We start from the raw sequence: 22,532 nt of genomic DNA, 5'->3' as shown, positions 1-22,532 counted from the left end.
GCGTCCACGAGCATCTGTCCTGCCGTTACATCCAGCTGCTTGTGCCTTCCACCCTTGATGATGTAACACTGATTCGTATGAAAACAGAACAGAGTGGCCACAACTTGTTGGCTTAATATATTTTGAAATTTTGTTTGTTTAATAAAAAACTTCTTCTCTTCCTTCTAGTACTTCCCTGATAATGAGTTCATACAAAGCATTTTTAGATAACAGGATGAAAGCACTGCACAAATAGAATCGAAGAATACATACTGTATTCCTGGAATCACCTGGGGGCAGGGGGGGTGGTTTGAACAAGAATCTGTGAGGGAGAGGTTCAGGCATCAGGTTTTGTTTAAGTGCCCAAGGTAAATATGTCTCCAGCGATAAATCATTCATCTATTTTTGCACTTCTTTCATTTTGTCGGACTAACTGCATTTTTTATCCTTCTGATTATTAGCTTTAAGTGGAAAATGAAAATTCCTCACTTTCCTCCCCTCTGCCCTTAACCCAATAGTTTAAAGAGATTCTAGAATCTTTTTGTGTTGAACATAATCTTTTCTGTGGTATGCTCTCCAGGAAAAGGCAGCAAAGTGGAAAAACCCCGATGGCCACATGGATGGGCTCACGACCAATGGTGTCCTGGTGATGCATCCGAGAGGGGGCTTCACTGAGGAGTCCCAGCCTGGGGTCTGGCGCGAGATCTCTGTCTGTGGAGACGTGTACACCTTGCGAGAGACCAGGTCTGCGCAGCAAAGGGGAAAGCTGGTGAGTGGACTTCATGCAAATAAGGCATGAAACTACAGACACCTAACTCGAAAGCTATCATTTTCCTCCCCTGAAATTCAAAATCTTTGTACAGGTCTTAGGGCTGTGTACCATTGACCCAGGAGAACAAGAATTTTCTGAGCCTCCAAAAGTAAGAGGGAACTAGCCTTCTTCCCTTTCATGATTAAGCTTTTCCAATAGTGGAAAAAATTACCTTTTGCTCCTAACTACCTTAAGAGCACAATCTTATTAATATACTTCACCACAGGTTTCTGCTTAAATTCACTTTAAGAAGAATAAACTTATCTTTAGTGTAAAACTTTACTAATTTGGAAAACTCCTGAGCAGTCTAAGACTAATTAGTAAAAATTTTGAATTAGAGAATTATTTACTACACTTTCTGGGACTAAAAGATAATTAAGTTAGCTTTTTTTTCTTTTCCCTTGAGTTAATAGTAAGAAATTAATATATAATTCCCTATATGATTCACCAAAGTCACAGTTACAGCTTTTTACTTGAAATAGTTCGTATAGTACGTTGACTTGGCATGTTTGTATTTTTTCTATAAATATTACTACTTATCCCAAATGCCCTAAAGCGGTTGGGTTTTTAACCCTTTCTTCAATGGAGAATAATTTTTTTTAAAACATCTTTATTGGAGTATAATTGCTTTACAATGGTATGTTAGTTTCTGCTCTATAACAAAGTGAATCAGTTATACATATACATATGTTCCCATATCTCTTCCCTCTTGCATCTCCCTCCCTCCCACCCTCCGTATCCCACCCCTCCAGGCGGTCACAAAGCTCCGAGCTGATATCCCTGTGCTATGCGGCTTCTTCCCACTAGCTATCTACCTTACGTTTGTTAGTGTATATATGTCCATGCCTCTCTCTCGCTTTGTCACAGTTCACCCTTCCCCCTCCCCATATCCTCAAGTCCGTACTCCAGTAGGTCTGTGTCTTTATTCCTGTCTTGCCCCGAGGCTCTTCATGACATTTTTTTTCTTAAATTCCATATATATGTGTTAGCATACGTTATTTGTCTTTCTCTTTCTGACTTACTTCACTCTGTATGACAGACTCTAAGTCTATCCACCTCATTACAAATAGCTCAATTTCGTTTCTTTTGACGGCTGAGTAATAGTCCATTGTATATATGTGCCACATCTTCTTTATCCATTCATCCGATGATGGGCACTTAGGTTGTTTCCATCTCCGGGCTATTGTAAAGAGAGCTGCAATGAACATTTTGGTACGTGACTCTTTTTGAATTTTGGTTTTCTCAGGGTATATGCCCAGTAGTGGGATTGCTGGGTCATATGGTAGTTCTATTTGTAGTTTTTTAAGGAACCTCCATACTGTTCTCCATACTGGCTGAACCAATTCACATTCCCACCAGCAGTGCAAGAGTGTTCCCTTTTCTCCACACCCTCTCCAGCATTTATTCTTTCTAGATTTTTTGATGATGGCCATTCTGACTGGTGTGAGATGATATCTCATTGTAGTTTTGATTTGCATTTCTCCAATGATTAATGATATTGAGCATTCTTTCATGTCTTTCTTGGCAGTCTGTATATCTTTTTTGGAGAAATGACTATTTAGGTCTTCTGCCCATTTTTGGATTGGGTTGTTTGTTTTTTTGTTATTCAGCTGCATGAGCTGCTTGTAAATTTTGGAGATTAATCCTTTGTCCATTGTTTCATTTGCAAATATTTTCTCCCATTCTGAGGGTTGTCTTTTGGTCTTGTTTATGATTTCCTTTGCTGTGCAAAAGCTTTGAAGTTTCATTAGGTCCCATTTGTTTATTTTTGTTTTTATTTCCATTTCTCTAGGAGGTGGGTCAAAAAGGATCTTGCTGTGACTTATGTCATAGAGTGTTCTGCCTATGTTTTCCTCTAAGAGTTTGATAGTTTCTGGCCTTACATTTAGGTCTTTAATCCATTTTGAGCTTATTTTTGTGTATGGTGTAGGGAGTGATCTAATCTCATACTTTTACATGTACCTGTCCAGTTTTCCCAGCACCACTTATTGAAGAGGCTGTCCTTTCTCCACTGTACATTCCTGCCTCCTTTATCAAAGATAAGGTGACCGTATGTGCATGGGTTTATCTCTGGGCTTTCTATCCTGTTCCATTGATCTATCTTTCTGTTTTTGTGCCACTACCCTACTGTCTTCATTACTGTAGCTTTGTAGTATAGTCTGAAGTCAGGGAGCCTGATTCCTCCAGCTCTGTTTTTCGTTCTCAAGATTGCTTTGGCTATTCGGGGTCTTTTGTGTTTCCATACAAATTGTAAAATTTTTTGTTCTGGTTCTGTGAAAAATGCCAGTGGTAGTTTGATAGGGATTGCATTGAATCTGTAGATTGCTTTGGGTAGTAGAGTCATTTTCACAATGTTGATTCTTCCAATCCAAGAACATGGTATATCTCTCCATCTGTTTGTATCATCTTTAATTTCTTTCATCAGTGTCTTATAATTTTCTGCATACAGGTCTTTTGTCTCCTTAGGTATGTTTATTCCTAGATATTGTATTCCTTTTGTTGCAATGGTAAATGGGAGTGTTTTCTTGATTTCACTTTCAGATTTTTCATCATTAGTGTATAGGAATGCAAGAGATTTCTGTGCATTAATTTTGTATTCTGCAACTTTACCAAATTCATTGATTAGCTCTAGTAGTTTTCTGGTAGCATCTTTAGGATTCTCTATGTATAGTATCATGTCATCTGCAAACAGTGACAGCTTTACTTCTTCTTTTCCGATTTGGATTCCTTTTATTTCCTTTTCTTCTCTGATTGCTGTGGCTAAAACTTCCAAAACTATGTTGAATAAGAGTGGTGAGAGTGGGCAACCTTGTCTTGTTCCTGATCTTAGTGGAAATGCTTTCAGTTTTTCACCATTCAGGATGATGTTGGCTGTGGGCTTCTCATATATGTCCTTTATTATGTTGAGGAAAGTTCCCTCTATGCCTACTTTCTGCAGGGTTTTTATCATAAATGGGTGTTGAATTTTGTCAAAAGCTTTCTCTGCATCTACTGAGATGATCATATGGTTTTTCTCCTTCAATTTGTTAATATGGTGTATCACATTGATTGATTTGCATATACTGAAGAATCCTTGCATTCCTGGAATAAACCCCACTTGATCATGGTGTATGATCCTTTTAATGTGCTGTTGGATTCTGTTTGTTTGTTACTATTTTGTTGAGGATTTTTGCATCTATGTTCATCAGTGATATTGGCCCGTAGTTTTCTTTCTTTGTGACATCCTTGTCTGGTTTTCATATCAAGGTGATGGTGACCTCGTGGAAGGAATTTGGGAGTGTTCCTCCCTCTGCTATATTTTGGAAGAGTTTGTGAAGGATAGGTGTTAGCTCTTCTCTAAATGTTTGATAGAATTCGCCTGTGAAGCCATCTGGTCCTGGGCTTTTGTTTGTTGGAAGAGTTTTAATCACAGTTTCAATTTCAGTGCTGGTGATTGGTCTGTTCATATTTTCTATTTCTTCCTCAGTCTTGGCAGGTTGTGCATTTCTAAGAATTTGTCCATTTCTTCCAGGTTGTCCATTTTATTGGCATAGAGTTGCTTGTAGTAACCTCTCATGATCTTTTGTATTTCTGCAGTGTCAGTTGCTACTTCTCCTTATTCATTTCTAATTCTGTTGATTTGAGTCTTCTCCCTTTTTTTCTTGATGAGTTTAGCTAATGGTTTATCTATTTTGTTTATCTTCTCAAGGAACCAGCTTTTAGTTTTATTGATCTTTGCTATTGTTTCCTTCATTTCTTTTTCATTTCTTTCTGATCTGATTTTTATGAATTCTTTCCTTCTGCTAACTTTGGGGTTTTTTCGTTCTTCTTTCTCTAATTGCTTTAGGTGCAAGGTTAGGTTGTGTATTTGAGATGTTTCCTGTTTCTTAAGGTAGGATTGTATTGCTATAAACTTCCCTCTTAAAACTGCTTTTGCTGCATCGCTGCATCCCATAGGTTTTGGGTCGTCGTGTCTCCATTGTCATTTGTTTCTAGGTATTTTTTGATTTCCTCTTTGATTTCTTCAGTGATCACGTCGTTATTAAGTAGTGTATTGTTTAGCCTCCATGTGTTTGTATTTTTTTACAGATCTTTTCCTGTTAATTGATAGCTAGTCTCATGGCGTTCTGGTTGGAAAAGATACTTAATACGATTTCAATTTTCTTAAATTTACCAAGGCTTGATTTGTGACCCAAGATATGATCTTTCCTGGAGACTATTCCATGAGCACTTGAGAAAATGTGTATTGTGTTGTTTTTGGATGGAGTGTCCTATAAATATCAATTAAGTCCATCTTGTTTAATGTATCATTTAAAGCTTGTGTTTCCTTATTTATTTTCATTTTGGATGATCTCTCCATTGGTGAAAGTGGGGTGTTAAAGTCCCCTACTATGAATGTGTTACTGTCGATTTCCCCTTTTATGGCTGTTAGTATTTGCCTTATGTATTGAGGTGCTCCTATGTTGGGTGCATAAATATTTACAGTTGTTATATCTTCTTCTTGGATTGATCCCTTTGTAGTGTCCTTCTTTGTCTCTTCAATAGTCTTTATTTTAAAGTCTAGTTTGTCTGATATGAGAATTGCGACTCCAGCTTTCTTTTGGTTTCCATTTGCATGGACTATCTTTTTCCATTCCCTTACTTTCAGTCTGTATGTGTCTCTAGGCCTGAAGTGGGTCTCTTGTAGACAGCATATATATGGGTCTTGTTTTTGTATCCATTCACCCAGTCTGTGTCTTTTGGTGGGAGCACTTAGTCCATTTACATTAAAGGTAATTATTGATATGTATGTTCCTATTACCATTTTCTAAATTGTTTTGGGTTCGTTATTATAGGTCTTTTCCATCTCTTGTGTTTCTTGCCTAGAGAAGTTCCTTTAGCATTTTAGGCAGCCTCTCTGCTAATGGGTGGGGTTGTGTTCCTGTTTTGCTAGTTGTTTGGCATAGGTTGTCCAGCACTGTAGCTTGTTGGTCATTGAGTGAAGCTGGGTGCTGGTGTTGAGATGGAGATCTGTGAGAGATTTTTGCTGTTTGATATTATGTGCAGCTGGGAGGCCTCTTGTGGACCAGTGTCCTGATGTTGGCTCTCCCACCTCAGAGGCACAGCACTGACTCCTGGATGCAGCACCAAGAGCCTTTCATCCACCCGGCTTAGAATAAAAGGGAGAAAAAGTAGAAAGAAAGGAGGGAAGGAAGAAAGGAAGGAAAGAAAGGAAAGAAAGGAGGGAAAGGAAGAAAGAAAGAAGATACAGTAAAATAAAATAAAGTAAAATATAATAAAGTTATTAAATTAGAAAATAATTATTTAGAAAAAAAAAGGGATGTATAGAACCTTAGGAAAAATGATGGAAGCAAAGCTATACAGACAAAATCTTACACAGAAGCATACACATACACCCTCACAAAAAGAGGTAAAGGGGAAAAAATCATAACTCTTGCTCTCAAAGTCCACCTCCTCAATTTGGGATGATTCGTTGTCTAAAGGAGGGAGCGAGGGAAGGAAGAAAGAATGTAAAGTATAATAAAGTTATTAAAATTAATTATTAAGAAAAAAATTAAAAAACAAAAAAACATGGACAGATAGAACCCTAGGACAAATGGTGGAAGCAAAGCTATACAGACAAAATCTCACACAGAAACATACACACTCACAAAAAGAGGAAAAGGGGAAAAATAAATCTTGCTCTCAAAGTCCACCTCCTCGATTTGGGATGATTCGTTGTCTATTCATGTATTCCACAGATGCAGGGTACAGCAAGTTGATTGTGAAGCTTTAATCCACTGCTTCTGAGGCTGCTGGGAGAGATTTCCCTTTCTCTTCTTTGTTCTCACAGCTCCTAGGGGCTCAGCTTTGGATTTGGCCCCGTCTCTGCGTGTAGGTCGCTGGAGGCGTCTGTTTTTTGCTCAGACAGGACGGGGTTAAACGAGCCGCTGATTCGGGGGCTCTGGCTCACTCAGGCCAGGGGGAGGGAGGAGTGTGGGGGCGAGCCTGCGGCGGCAGAGGCTGGCGTGATGTTGCACCAGCCTGAGGCGCCTCGTGTGTTCTCCTGGGGGGCGTTGTCCCTGGATCCCAGGAACCTGGCAGTGGCGGGCTGCACAGGCTCCCTGGAAGAGGGGTGTGGATAGTGACCTGTGCTCGCACACAGGCTTCTTGGTGGCGGCAGCAGCAGCCTTAGCATCTCCCGCCCATCTCTGGGGTCCACGCTTTTAGCCGCGGCTCGCGCCCACCTCTGGAGTTCCTTTAAGCAGCGCTCTTAAACCCCTGTCCTCGCACACCAGGAAACAAAGAGGTAAGAAAAAGTCTCTTGCCTCTTCGGCAGCTCCAGACCTTTTCCCGGACTCCCTCCCGGCTAGCCGTGGTGCACTAACCCCCTGCAGGCTGTGTTCATGCCGCCAACCCCAGTCCTCTCCCTGCGCTCCAACCGAAGCCCGAGCCTCAGCTTGCAGCCCCGCCCACCCGGGCGGGTCAGCAGACAAGCCTCTCGGGCTGGTGAGTGCCAGTCAGCACCGATCCTCTGTGCGGGAATCTCCCCGTTTTGCCCTCTGCACCCCTGTTGCTGTGCTCTCCTCTGCGGCACCGAAGCTCCCCCCTCTGCCTCCCTTAGTCTTCGCCCGCGAAGGGCCTTCCTAGTTTGTGGAAACCTTTCCTCCTTCACAGCTCCCTCCCACTGGTGCAGGTCCTGTCCCTATTCTTTTGTCTCTGTTTTTTCTTTTTTTCTTTTACCCTACCCAGGTACGTGGGGAGTTTCTTGCCTTTTGGGAGGTCTGAGGTCTTCTGCCAGCGTTCAGTAGGTGTTCTGTAGGAGTTGCTCCACGTGTAGATGTATTTCTCGTGTATCTGTGGGGAGGAAGGTGATCTCCGCATCTTACTCTTCTGCCATCTTCCCCTCCGCCCCGAGAATAATTTTAATAACTTAAATAGGAGACTTTGCAACCTAAGTGTCCATCGACAGATGAATGGATAAAGAAGATGTGGCACATATATACAATGGAATATTACTCAGCCATAAAAAGAAACGAAATTGAGTTATTTGTAGTGAGGTGGATGGACCTAGAGTCTGTCATACAGAGTGAAGTAAGTCAGAAAGAGAAAAACAAATACTGTATGCTAACACAGATATATGGAATCTAAAAAAAATGGTTCTGACGAACCTAGGGACAGGACAGGAATAAACACACAGAAGGAGAGAATGGACTTGAGGGCATGGGGAGGGGAAAGGGGTAAGCTGGGATGAAGTGAGAGAGTAGCATTGACATATATACACTATCCAATGTAAAATAGCTAGCTAGTGGGAAGCAGGTGCATTAAACAGGGAGATCAGCTCAGTGCTTTGTGACCACCTAGAGGGGTGGGATAGGGAAGGTGGGAGGGAGACGCAAGAGGGAAGAGATATGGGGATATAAGTATAGGTATAGCTGATTCACTTCGTTATACAGCAGAAACTAACACAACATTGTAAAGCAATTATACTCCAATAAAGATTTAAAAAAAAGAAAACTAGGAGGCTTTGGGTTTCTGATCTTGCCGTAAGCATGGGGCACAGCACTAAAAGGTTCTTAATTAAAAGTACTGGAGTGGAAATTTTATTAATTGTTAGGTAGAAGCTAGAACAAGAGAGAACAAATAATTTCTTCCAAACCACCAGAGAAAAAATATAGGGAATACAAGATGTGATCTAGCATTTTTTCAGAGAGCAGCATGATAACCGAATATTCCTAAGATGGAAAACGAAGGTGGGGGACTATTTTACTAACTTGGTTTGCTATTCTCTACTGGATGTTTGTTTTTCAGGAATTGTTATTTTTATTCCTAGTTTACACCATTATTCAGCTGCAGGTATAGCTTCTGCCTTTTATGATAAGGCCCAATCTTGAGCATCATGGCTGAGTAAATATGAAAAGCATTTTCTAAGAAAGCCAAACAAATTCCATAAACTTTGTTTAAACACTTTCCAAGAGATTGTAAATAGGGAAGAGAATGTGAAGGCTGTTTTTCCAAATAACTTTGTGTTTCTGATCATAGAAAACGTTGTGTTTCTGATCGTCACAAAACTGAGCTAGCTTGCCCTAAGTAGGGCATCATTATAACAGCAATAGTAAGAAGTCGGTGTATGTTTGCTGAGTGCAGACAGACACTGCATTAACATTTCAGAGACATTAGCTCATTTAATCTGCACATCAGCCTTGTCAGAGAAGTGGAATTATCCCCATCTTATGGATGAGGAAGTTGTAGCATAGAGAGGTTAAATAATGCCCAGTCACAGAGTTAGAAGGTAACAGCAGATGGGATTGAAACACAGGTCCTCCTGCTTTAAAGCCTGAACTCCTGGCTTCTGCTCAGTACCATCATGTGGGGAGTCACACCTGGCTCTCACCATCACCAGAGCATTGCCTCCCTGGGCAGATAGAAAGCATACACTGGGTCCTGGACAGCACATCACAGGATGAGTTTCTTGTCTACTCTGGTTCATGTATTTTGTTCACAGATAGAAAGAGCACATAAAAATAACAGCTAAGAGGGAAAACAGGCTACTGTTTGAGCAGCCACTGTGTATTAGTGGTTCTGAGGTCAGGCCATAAGTCCAAGTCCTGGTCTACCACTTAGTAGATCTGCAGTCTTGAGTCAGTGACTTGACCTCTCTGTACCTTGCCTCACATCCAGGTAACCGGAATAATGCTAGTATATATCCTTTAGGATTACTGTGAGAACAAGTAAGATTGGAGCAGTGCTGTACCCAGGAACAGTCCATAATTGGTTGCCATGATTAAGCAGGAGCTAGGAACTGGAAAACTGGCAGTGACCAGGATGTTCAGAGCTCTGCCCTCGAATTGTGGAGTCTGGAAAAGGTTACAGGCAAGACCTCAAATCATTAGGATATTGTGTGATAAGTACAGTCATAAAGAAAGTACTGAAAGGCACAGAAAGTACTGAAAGGCACAGAGGGACACCTGTCCTAGACATGGGAGTCAAGAGTGTGTGGAATATAGAAGACCACAGACTGAAAATTTGTAAGATGTTGTTTACCAAGAACTGCCCTACAGGAAGGAAAAGGAAGGTTGTTTAACAACGTGGCCCGGGGGCAGAGATAAGATGGCAGAGTAGAAGAATGTGAGCTCACCTCTTCTTATGAAAACACAAAAATCACAACTAACTGTTGAACAACCATCAACAAAAAAATCACTGGAACCTACCAAAAAAGATATCCTACATCCAAAGACAAAGAAGAAGCCACAGTGGGATGGTAGGAGGGGAGCAATAACGATAAAATCAAATCCCATACCCACCATATGGGTGACCCACAAACTAGAAAATAATTACATTGCAGAGGTTCTCCCATGGGAGTGAAAGTTCTGAGCCCCAGCCTGGGGTTCTGGAAATGGGAAGAGGAGCCCCCAGAGCATCTGGTTTTGAAGGGGTTTGATTTCAGGACTTCCAAAGGACTGGGGGAAACAGAAACTTCACTCTTGGAGGGCACACACAAGTTCTTGTGCACACCAGGAACCAGGGGAAAAAGCAGTGACCTCATAAGAGAACCAGACCTACCTGCTGGTATTGGAGGATTTCCTGTGTAGGCAGGGGCGGCTGTGGCTCACTGCAGTGACAGACACTGGCAGTGGTAGTCCTGAGGAGTACTCATTAGCGTGAGCCCTCCTGGAGGCCACCATTTTCTCACCAAGACCTGGCCCCACCCAACAGCCTTGTAATGCCTCAGGCCAAACAACCAATAGAGCAGGAACACAGCCCCAGCCATCAGCAAACAGGCTGCTGAAAGTCTTCCTGAGCACACAGCTGTGTGCTAAACACACCCCCTGACACAGCCCTGCCCACCAGACGTACAAGACCCAGCTCCATCCATCAGTGGGCAGGAACCAGTCCCTACCACCAGGAAGCCTGCACAAGCCTCTTAGGCCAGCCTCATCCACCAGGAGGCAGACAGCAGAAGGAGAATTGCAACCCTGCAGCCTGCAGAATGGAAACCGCAATTACAAAAAAATTACACAGAATGAGATGCCAGAGGTCCCAGACAAAGGAACAAGAAGAAACCCAAGAAGAACAACTAAATGAAGTGGAGCTAGGCAATCTACCCAAAATAGAATTCAGAGTAATGATAGTAAAGATGATCCAAGGTCTCAGAAAAAGAATGGAGGCACACACCGAGAAGATATAAGAAGTGTTTAACAAAGACCTAGACAAACTAAAGAACAAACAGAAAGAAGTGAGCAATACAATAACAGAACTGAAAAATATACTAGACGGAATCAACAGCAGAATAAATGAGGCAGAAGAACAGATAAGTGAACTGGAAGACAACATGGCGGAAATGACTGCCATGGAATAGAATGAAAAGAAATGAGGATAGTCTAAGAGGCTTCTGGGACGAAATTAAACACACCAACATTCACATTATAAGGATCTCAGATGGAGACGAGAGAGAAAGGACCTGAAAAGATATTTGAAGAGATAATAGCTGAAAACTTCCCTAACATGGGAAAGGAAACAGACACCCAAGTCCAGGAAGTGCAGAGAGTCCCAGGCAGGATAAAGCCAAGGAGGAACATGCCAAGACACATAGTAATCAAACTGACAAGAGTTATAGACAAAGTATTGAAAGCAACAAGGGAAAAGCAACAAATAACATACAAGGGATTTGCCATAAGGTTATCATCTGATTTTTTCAGCAGAAACTCTACAGGCCAGAAGGGAGTGGCATGATATATTTAAACTGATGAAAGGGAAGAACCTACAACCAAGAATACTCTACCCAGCAGAGCTCTCATTAAGATTAAATGGAGAAATCAGATTTACAGACAAGCAGAAGCTAAGAGAATTCAGCATCACCAGACCAGCTTTGCAACAAATGCTAAAGGAACTTCTCTAGGCAGAAAAAAATAAAAGGCCACAAGTAGAAACAAGAAAATTATGAATGGAAAAGCTCACTGGTAAAGGTAGGAAATCCTCCACACACAAATATGATATCAAAACCAGCAATCGTGAGAAGTGTACAAATGCAGGACACTGGAAATGCATTTGAAATTAAAAGAATCTTTTATTTATATATAAGCTGTATTTGAAATTAAAAACACTCTTGTTTATAGACTGCCATCATGGTAACCGCAAACCAAAAATCTACAATAGATACATGAAAAAGAAAAAGGAATCCAAACACAGTAATAAAGTTAGTCATCAAATCACAAGAGTACAAAAGAGGAAGGGGAGAAAAAAGACCTACAAAAACAAATCCAAAGCAATTAACAAAATGGCAGTAGGAACATACATATCAATAATTACCTTAAACATAAACAGATTAAATGCTTCAACCAAAAGACATAGACTGGCTGAATGGATACAAAAAACAAGACCCGTATATATGCTGTCTACAAGAGAACCACTTCCGATCTAGGGACACATACAGACTGAAAGTGAGGGAACGGAAAAAGGTGTTCCATGCAAATGGAAATCAAAAGAAAGCTATAGTGGCAACACTCATATCAGATAAAATAGACTTTAAAATAAAGACTGTTACAAGAGGCAAAGAAGGACACTACATAATGATCAAGGGATCAATCCAAGAAGAAGATATAACACCTGTAAATATACATGCACCCAACATAGGAGCACATCAATATATATAAGGCAAACACTAATAGCCATAAAAGGAGAAATTGACAGTAACACAATAATAGTGGGGGACTTTAACACCCCACTTTCACCAATGGACAGATCATCCAGACAGAAAATCAATAAGGAAACACAGGCCTTAAATGACACATTAGACCAGATGGACTAAATTGATATTTATAGAGCATTCCATCCAAAAGCAGCAGAATACACATTCTTTTCAAGTGCACATGGAACATTCTCCAGGAATGACACATGCTGGACCACAAAGTGAGCCTCGGTAAATTTAAGAAAATTGAAATCATATCAAGCATCTTTTCTGACCATGACACTATGAGATTAGAAATCATCTAAAAGAAGAAAAAAAAAAACCTGTAAAAAAAAAACCACACAAACACATGGAGCTTAAACAATATGCTACTAAACAGACAATGGATCACTAAAGAAATCAAAAAATACCTGGAGACAAATGAAAATGAAAGCACCACAACCCAAAACCTATGGGATGCAGCAAAAGCAGTTCTAAGAGGGAAGTTCATAGCAATACACTCTTGCCTCAGGAAACAAGAAAAGTCTCAAATAACCGAACCTCACACCTAAAGCAAGTAGAGAAAGAAAAACAAACAAAACCCAAAGTTAGTAGAATGAAAGAAATAAAGATCAGAGCAGAAATAAATGAAATAGAGATGACGTAAACAATAGAAAAGAGCAGTGAAACTAAAAGCTGGTTCTTGGAGAAGATAAACAAAACCGATAAACTTTTTTAGACAAACTCATCGAGAAAAAAAGGGAGAGGGCCCAAATCAGTAAAATTAGAAATGAAAATGGAGAAGTTACAGCTAACACCACAGAAACACAAGGATCATAAGAGACTACTATAAGCAACTATACACCAACCAAATGGACAACCTAGAAGAAATGGACAAATTCTTAGAAGGTATACTCTCCCAAGACTGAACCAGGAAGAAATAGAAAATATGAACAGACCAAATTACCAGTGCTGAAATTGAATCAGTCATTTAGAAATTACAATAAGCAAAATTCCAGGACCAGATGGCTTCACAGATGAATTCTACAAAACAATTTAGGGAAGAGTTAACACCTATCCTTCTGAAACTATTCCAAAAAATTGCAGAGTAAGGAACACTCCCAAAGTCATTCTCTGAGGCCACCATCACCCTGATACAGAACCAGACAAAGATATCACACACAAAGAAAGAAAATTATAGACCAATATCACTCATCAACTTAGATGCAAAAATCCTCAACAAAATATTAGCAGACCCACTCCAACAATATGCTAAAAGGATCATACAACAATGATCAAGTGGGATTTATCCCAGGGGTGCAAGGATTTTTCAGTATCTGCAAATCAATCAGTGTGATGCACCACATCAACAAATTGGAGAATAAAAACCACATGATGATATCAATATATGCAGAAAAAACTTTTGATAAAATTCAACATCCATTTCAGATAAAAACTCCTCTTTAGAGAGTGGGCACAGAAGGAACGTACCTCAACAAAATAAAGGTGATATGTGACAAAGCTACAGCTAACATACTTAGTGGTGAAAGCTGAAAGCATTTCCTCTAAGATCATGAGAAAGACAGGGATGTCCACGATGTCCACTCTTGCCACTTTTATTCAACATAGTTTTGGCACTCATAGCCATGGCAATCAGAGAAAAAAAAAAAAATAGAAGGAATCCAAATTGGAAAAGAAGAAGTAAAACTGTCATTGTTTGCAAATGACATGATGCTGTACATGGAAAATCCTAAAGATGCTACCAGAAAACTACTAGAAGTCATCAGTGAATTTGGTGAAGTTGCTGGATACAAAATTAGAACACAGAAATCTGTTGCATTTCTATACACTAACAATGAAAGATCAGAAAGAGAAATTACAGAAACAATCCCATGTACCATCACAACAAAAAATAAAATACCTAGGAATAAACTTACCTAGGAAGCAAAAGACCTTTACTCAAAAAACTGTAAGACTCTGATGAAAGAAAACAAAGATGACACAAACAGATGGAAAAATATACCGTGTTCTTGGATTGGAAGAATCAATATTGTGAAAATGACTATACTACCCAAGGCAATCTACAGATTCAGTGCAATCCCTAGCAAATTACCAATGGCATTTTTCACAGAATTAGAACAAAAAATTCTTAATTGTATGGAGACACAAAAGACACCGAAAACCAAAGCAATCTTGATAAAGAAAAATGGAGCTCAAGGATTCAGGCTTCCTGACTTCAGACTATACTACAAAGCTACAGTCCTCAGAACTGTGTGGTACTGGCACAAAAACAAGTATAGATCAATGGAAGAGGATAGAAAGCCCAGAAATAATCCCACGCACCTACGGTCAATCTATGACAAAGAAGACAAAACTATACAATGGAGGAAAGACAGTCTCTTCAATAAATGGTGTTGGGAAAACTGGAGAGCTGCATGTATAATAATGAAATTAGAACATTCTTTAACACCATACACAAAAATAAACTCAAAATGGATTAAAGACCTAAATGTAAGACCTGATAGTATAAAACTCTTAGAGGAAAACGTAGGTAGAACACTCTTTGACATAAATCGCAGCAATATCTTTTTTGACCCATCTCCTAGAGTAATGAAAATAAAAACAAAAATAAACAAACAGGACCTAATTAAACTCAAAAGCTTTTGCACAGCAAAGGAAACCATAAACAAAATGATAAGACAACCCACAGAATGGGAAAAAAATATTTGCAAACAATGCGACCCACAAGGGATTAATCCCCAAAAGTTACAAACAGCTCATGTCCTTTGACAGATGAATGGATAAAGAAGATGTGGTGCATATATACAATGGAATAGTACTCACCCATTAAAAAGAATGAAATAATGCCTTATTCAGCAACATGGATGGACCTGGAGATTATCACACTGAGTGAAGTAAGTCAGAGAAAGACAAATATCATATGATATCACTTATGTGAAGAATCTAAAAAATAATAATAATACAAACGAACGTATTTCCAAAACAGAAACAGACTCACAGACTTAGAAAACAAACTTATGGTCACCAAAGGGGAAAGGTGAGAGAGAGGGAAAAAATTGGGAGTTTGGGATTGACATATACACACTATTATATTTAAAATAGATAACCAACAAGGACCTACTGTATAGCATAGGGAACTCTGTTCAATATTCTGTAATAACCTAAATGGGAAAAGAACTTGAAAAAGAATATATACATATATATGTATAACTGAATCACTCTGCCATACACCTGAAACTAACATAACATGGTTAATCAACTATACTCCAACAGAAAATAAAAATTCAAAAATAAATTTCAGAAGACTGAAATCATATGAACTATATTCTCTGACCATGATATAATCAATCTAGTAGTCATGAATAAGATAAAAACAGCATCTGTGTGTGTGTATATATATATATATATACTTTTTTTTTTTTTTTTTTTTTGGTGGTACGTGGGCCTCTTAGTGTTGTGGCCTCTCCCATTGCAGAGCACAGGCTCAGCAGCCATGGCTCACAGGCCCAGCCGCTCCGCAGCCTGTGGGATCCTCCCGGACCGGGGCACGAACCCGTGTCCCCTGCATCAGCAGGCGGACTCTCAACCACTGTGCCACCAGGGAAGCCCTGTGTATATTTTAATAAAATATATTTATAAAGAAAAAGCAATGAATAAAAATAATCATAAAGAAAAACATAGCCTAAACTCCAGCTTATTACCACAGCAGTGTCCTTCTTCTTACAAAGTTTATGCAGAGATGAGACCTCCCGAGAATTACCAGTGGTCGGGAAGAGAAGGGAGGCTCCTGATACCCAGTGAGAAGGGAGGAGACTAGGAGGTGTTCAGGGTGGGAGTGGGGCGAGGAGAGAGCTTCAGCGACTTAAAGGCTATTCAAAAAGCAGTCACCGTGTTTTTCCTGTAAAGTATTGAGATTTATCATTTTGTTGGGATTTTAGCTTTTTCTAACTACCAGTATGGATACTTTTTTGGGGAAGGACCGCTGTTGTCATTAAAGGACAACTTCCAGGCAAAGTGCCATCCACGTGAGCCCTGAAATATGAGTGGGAGTTTGCCAGGCCCAGGGGTAGACTAGGGGTGGGGTGAGCCGGGATAGAGAATTCTCGACAGAGGTCACTCGTGGCACGTGCCAGAGGGCAGTGCACCTAAGTGCCTCCACAGAGCACAGGTGGCCCACGGAGACGGGTCAGGCTCCTGCGGATCATGTCTAACTGTGCTGCTTGTCAGCTGTTAATCAATCCTGTGAGCACTTGGTACGTAGCACAGCCAGTCTCTAGGGGCAGGACAGAAATAAAGACGCAGATGTAGAGAACAGCCTTGAGGACACAGGGAGGGGGAAGGGTAAGCTGGGATTAAATGATGTTCCAAAGCTCACAGTGAGCGCTTCTACTCCAGACCTTAGGAATGCAGGATAGATGATAGATTGTGTGAAGCCGAAGGTCAAGAGTCGTTGGCACCACTATAGTATTTACTGCAGGGCCCCCCTAGGGGTCTTCTGGATTGGCTCTGGTCTAAATGAGCATGAGTCTTCACCAGATGGACTGGCTGGACGTCTCCTGTCCCTTATGAGACCAAGGAGGAGTTGTGTTGTTGACTTGAGGAGGAAAACTAAAAATCTAAGGAGATTTGTGACGTTTGTTAAAATAACCACTACATTAATTGAACACGTAAAGTAAATGTATCCGCGCTCAGGGCTTTGTGTGTTTCACATACGTGATTTACATCCAGTGTTCAGATGAGGAAAGGGAAGCTCAGGGAGGGTGAGTTACCCACCTAGTCCTGTTTTGCAGGAAGGCCATGGGATAAACTGCCCCCCTGTGTTGACTACGGAGATGATCTTTAAGAGGACAAAAACGTTAGCGTGGTTTGTCAAATTTTGCTTTTAAAAGGCATGTCTGTCAAACTTGTAGGTGGAAAGCGAGACCAACGTCCTGCAGGACGGCTCCCTCATCGACCTGTGCGGGGCCACCCTGCTCTGGAGGACAGCAGATGGCCTCTTTCACACCCCAACCCAGAAGCACATTGAAGCCCTGCGGCAGGAGATCAACGCTGCCCGGCCACAGTGCCCCGTGGGGCTCAACACCTTGGCCTTCCCCAGCATCAACAGGAAAGAGGTGGTGGAGGAGAAGCAGCCCTGGGCGTACCTCAGCTGTGGCCACGTGCACGGCTACCACAACTGGGGCCATCGGAGCGACACGGAGGCCAACGAGAGGGAGTGTCCCATGTGCAGGACTGTGGGCCCCTACGTGCCGCTCTGGCTCGGCTGCGAGGCGGGCTTTTATGTAGACGCGGGACCACCCACTCATGCTTTCACCCCGTGTGGACACGTGTGCTCAGAGAAGTCTGCGAAATATTGGTCTCAGATCCCGCTGCCTCACGGGACTCACGCATTTCATGCTGCCTGCCCTTTCTGTGCCACGCAGCTGCTTGGGGAACAGAACTGCATCAAATTGATTTTCCAAGGTCCAGTTGACTGATGCCCTTTACAGCCATCGACGACGACTTTATTAACAAGTTACTGTGAAGATTTTGCCACTAACTCTAGATTTTACCTTTTTATAATACCGTTCATTAAGGGGAGGGGGGGTCCTGAGGCTGGGAAAAAAGAAGGGCGTGGTGATGAAACATGCCAGGCATCGACGATAACAGTGGTGTGTTGCATGCTCAAAATAGCAGCATCCTCATTGAAGTCCGCTTAATTAAACCATAATATCTTTGTAACAATTGGATTTAAAATGCCATACTTTCGTTTTAACCTTGGGGTTTTTAAAACAAGTTTTCTTTGTTAAATTTGGACAGGACTTTAAATCCCATTTTAAAACTGTAGAAGAAATTTACTCAAAAGTTGTTGGCTCTTAACTGCAAACCAGTGCTGTGTGGTATAGGTGTTAGACATGCCGTATCTGGAAATACTTGATACAGGTTAGAATCTGACCAGATACCAAAGGGGCAGCTCTATAAGATGATGTTGGGGGACAGGAGACCTTAGGCACAGGTGATTGTTTTGAAATCTGGGGCTTTTCTCTGATTTTTCTTTTGAGGGGAGGGAATATTCATATGTTGTCATGTTTTTTTTTTTTTTTTAACTTCAGTGGAATTTAATTACTTTATACACACATTCATCAAATACCTTGGCATTTCAAACAAAGAGTTTCCCATAACGTTTTAGTCTGCCTTTTGTTATCTTTGGTCTGACATGGTCTATCCCTGATTCTCATCGTGCATAGCCAGAACTGTTCGGTTGATTAAAATGTAGCTGCCCTTAAAAATTCATTAACTGAGAGTGATTATTGCAGCAGAAAACATGGCCCAGGTAATATAATATCAAGTTTACTTGCTCACTGAATAATTTAAGAGTGATTAAAAATAAGATTTTACTTTTTAAAACTACTCGTTGGAATTTCCTAAGTTTTTCTTAAGAAAGCCAAAATTCCGTGAACTTAAAAAGCAACATATTACAACAATACAGTCAGTTTTGTTCACCCTCTTTCTGCCATCTGTCACCTTCCCTTGCAGCTTACAGAGCCCTATAAGTTTTGAAAATGTTTGCAAATCAAACTAAATTTAAATGTGATCATTAGATATACACAACACCAAGTGGTACATCTGCAGAGAGCATTTGAAATTACTGATTTCAAGAGAGCAAATGAGTGTTTACTGAGGAATAATTAAATCAGAATTTCATATGAGCTCCACCAGCCCTCTCTGTTAGTTTCATTTCATTTTGAATAATACTTCTTGGATGTTCATCCTCTGTGCTCAGTACCAGTGTATCACTGTTCCCGTGATGTAAAGATCCTTTAGGACATGCGCCTACCAGAGCTGGCTGGGATGAAATAGATTCCTGCCACATGGAGCAAGTATGTTTAAATTAATATCCTCTTAAATTGACCATTGCAGATTCATGCTGCATTTTTTTAACCTTTGTAAAGATATATGATTCTAATCTACTGCATTCCTGTTTGAATTGGTTTTTCCATGGTTTGCCTACTAGCAAATATTTTGCCTATTTTCAATTGTCCTAACCCATTTTGAAAGCCCTTTTCCTTAACGTGATAAGATCTATCAGTCTTGATTGCTGCTGCTTAAATTGACTTAATATATAAAAATTTCATCCTCTCAGTTTTCAAATAGCTTTACTTTTCACTGGAGATTATTGTTTATGAGGTGTTTTTGTTTTGGTGATTTTTAAGTGCTGTGAAAATCCAACCACAGTGCTCTCATTGATAGCTTACTCAATTCTGTATAGCTTGCTTGACCTGCAGACAGAGAATGAAAGAGGACAATGAAATTGCCCAGAATATATCCAATGCCTTTTGGTGTAGCCAGAGTCTCCCACGATTAGCTTTTACTGATGGAATATGTCTTTTCAGTCTGTGCCGCCTTAGGCTCCACAAAATGATACAGGAAGCACACGGTCCCTTTTCTTGCGATGTGGTTTGAAAGTGGTTTGAGGAGTCTTGATAACCCTAAAAAGCATCTTGTAAGGTAAATAAATAGTCTTGCATCTAGAAAGACTGGATTTTACCTATCAGAAACTTTTTTTTTTCCAGAAAGTTACCATCTGATATAACTTTCTATTTCAAGGACTATAGTAGTTCAAGGTCTGGTAGTTCCACATGCAACATATACCCCAAAATAGTTATCTTCCAACCTGAGAAGTTTGACTTTTTAGTAAATTTGGGTAGAAATTCCAAGCTCTTGGAAGGGGCAACAGTGACCCCCGCGCCTCTGTTAGCACCACACCTTTTCCTTTGACTTCCAAGTGAGGTCCCCTCTCCCCTGTCTAAAGAACCACAGCAAGGTGGCCCGTTTGCAGAAGGAAGCCAGGCTCATCTTGGCCACTGCTAGTAAGATCTGCTAACTTTGGTTAATGAGACTTTTTTTTTCTCTGGAAAAAAATGAGAATAAAGAACTCTAGCTCAGAGTACAGTAATACAGTTCAGAAAAGGTAACTTCTCAGAGGTTATGTCTGTTTTTATGTCTTTCTTGACATACATTCAAGGGCAAATTCCACTCCCCAGGTGTACACATAGGAAATCGCAGACCAGTTATCCTGATCTCAGCCTGACTGAAATGCCTTTTGTGACTAGGTTTCCAGAAGAGCTCCAATGATGTATTCCCATAGGTTTTTTTTCCAGTTGTTTACGCCAGTTTATTACAAAAAGAAAAAAACAAAAAAAGATTTAGAGTGAATGGGATACAACTCTGAATATTTTTCTAGTCTGGAATTGTTTTTATTATTACTAATCGGTGCTGCCAGGTCATGCATGCTGCAACACATTTCCCTTATTTGGTTTCGCTTTTTGCAAGAAGGGCTACAGTTCACACTGCAGAGTATTAAGCTTTCTGGGGTTTTTTCCCTAACTGTAGCCCAAAAGAATTAAAATCTTTTAATATAAATAGAGAGCATATTTATCATTCCTCGATAGTTAATTATAGAGTTTGGTACCTTTGTGCCTCAGGGAAGCCACGTGACATAACTGGTTATAGAATTTCAGGGTTAGGGTTTAAAGAAAGGAGAAAGCCATTGGAAAAATGATGGGCTCCTTTAAGGAGACGAATGAATCTGGATGCAGAAATATGCCAGGAATTGGCATACACATGATTGTAGTAGAATTTATTTCCAGTAGCAGTAGGGAAATTATTTTAAGTTATTACATCTACTATATTAGCAAAGTTGAGGAGAACTCTTTTCTTCATAAAGCTTCCATGCTTTATTTTTGCTTACATAAAAAAAATTAAAAAAAAATTCAAACCCCTGTCATTTGGGAGCTCAGTATTGTTATTTGGGCACTTTTTGAGAGTTTAAAAAGGAGCATGTTTTCTCTTTCTTAATTTAAGTCTCACATAGATTATAGAAGTGTTACCTGCAGTTCTATGATTTTGATCTTTTCTTTTTAAAGCCATTCTGTTCTTTGGATTTGCATGAAAGGATATATGATCACAACATTGTCAATGCTGGCTAAAAAACTTATCTTCATGCAATCCTGCCTTGTAACAGTGGAATTTCTAATAGACAAACCACAGAACCTTGATTTTAAGCTGGATCTAGCGCTGTTCTTTTGGCTGTAGCTCTTACAACCCCAGAGTTTAACCTTCATAGGCTGAGGGTATGAAGTTCCTCCTTTAATGCTAGAAGGAGAGCACAGCTCTGTCATCATTTCTTTATGACCCAGTCGAAGACCAATGAGACAACTCCAGGATCTTTTTAAAAGAATGTAAGCATTACTGAATCAGTAAAACAGAAGAAGGTTCAGTATTTCTTCTTAGTAAAACTAATATCCTCTCAAGTTTTCACCCTCATGCAGAATCCCTAGAGGAGGATAAGGAAAAGCAAGTATTTTTCCAGTTCTACTTAACTGTTTCTAAACAAAAATAAACTCGATGAAAGGGAAGTTGTTTCTTTTTAGCTGAGATGACATATTGTTTCTCCGTTTTAAATAGTCTAGAAGCTAAGAGGTTGGTCATATTTACCATGTATAGTGTTATGAGCAGTTAAATTTTATGGATATATTTGTAAAACTTCTTTTATATTTCATGTCAAATTGAAAAGTTTATTTCTTCACTGTTATATCTGTGGAAATACAAGCCATTTTACAGGAAAAATCTTCAGAAACTATTAAACGGATCTCAGTATGTTTGTGAGTCGTTGTCTTCATCAGGACATTAGATAGGAAGAGGATGTAAAAGTAGACTTGACTTTTGCATTTTTCAAACTTATAATTCGATCTCAGACAGTTGAGCTGATCATTGTTTTATATTCTGCACAATACCTATTTAAACCAAGATTCTGAAAAATCACAATTTTTTTTTTTTTTTTTTTTTGCGGTACGCGGGCCTGTCACTGTTGTGGCCTCTCCCGTTGCGGAGCACAGGCTCCGGACGCGCAGGCTCAGCGGCCATGGCTCACGGGCCCAGCCGCCCCGCGGCATGTGGGATCTTCCCGGACCGGGGCACGAACCCGTGTCCCCTGCATCGGCAGGCGGACTCTCAACCACTGCGCCACCAGGGAAGCCCTCAATTTTTTTATCTGAAAAATTCCATTGGTGTTTATATTTGTGACATTACATCACTGTCAAATAAATCTCACTT

The 22,532-nt window shown here is 40.3% G+C and overlaps 1 protein-coding gene across 1 annotated transcript in view; it reads left to right on the top strand.

Annotated features, from left to right (window-relative positions):
- Positions 1-22,076, top strand: part of PELI2 (pellino E3 ubiquitin protein ligase family member 2) — a 205,416-nt gene extending 183,340 nt beyond the window's left edge. Inside the window, exons 5-6 of the mRNA XM_019923665.3 lie at positions 560-748; positions 17,348-22,076. Of these exons, the coding sequence (XP_019779224.2) occupies positions 560-748; positions 17,348-17,914 (756 nt within the window). The 3' untranslated portion in view covers positions 17,915-22,076. The remainder of the gene's footprint in view (positions 1-559; positions 749-17,347) is intronic.
- The last annotated feature ends 456 nt before the right edge of the window (positions 22,077-22,532 follow it).

Source organism: Tursiops truncatus, chromosome 2 (assembly GCF_011762595.2).
Source record: "Tursiops truncatus isolate mTurTru1 chromosome 2, mTurTru1.mat.Y, whole genome shotgun sequence".
In the NCBI taxonomy this organism is placed as follows: Eukaryota; Metazoa; Chordata; class Mammalia; order Artiodactyla; family Delphinidae; genus Tursiops; species Tursiops truncatus.
The sequence above is the reverse complement of the archived record's forward strand: the minus strand, read 5'-3'. Positions and strand labels throughout refer to the sequence as shown.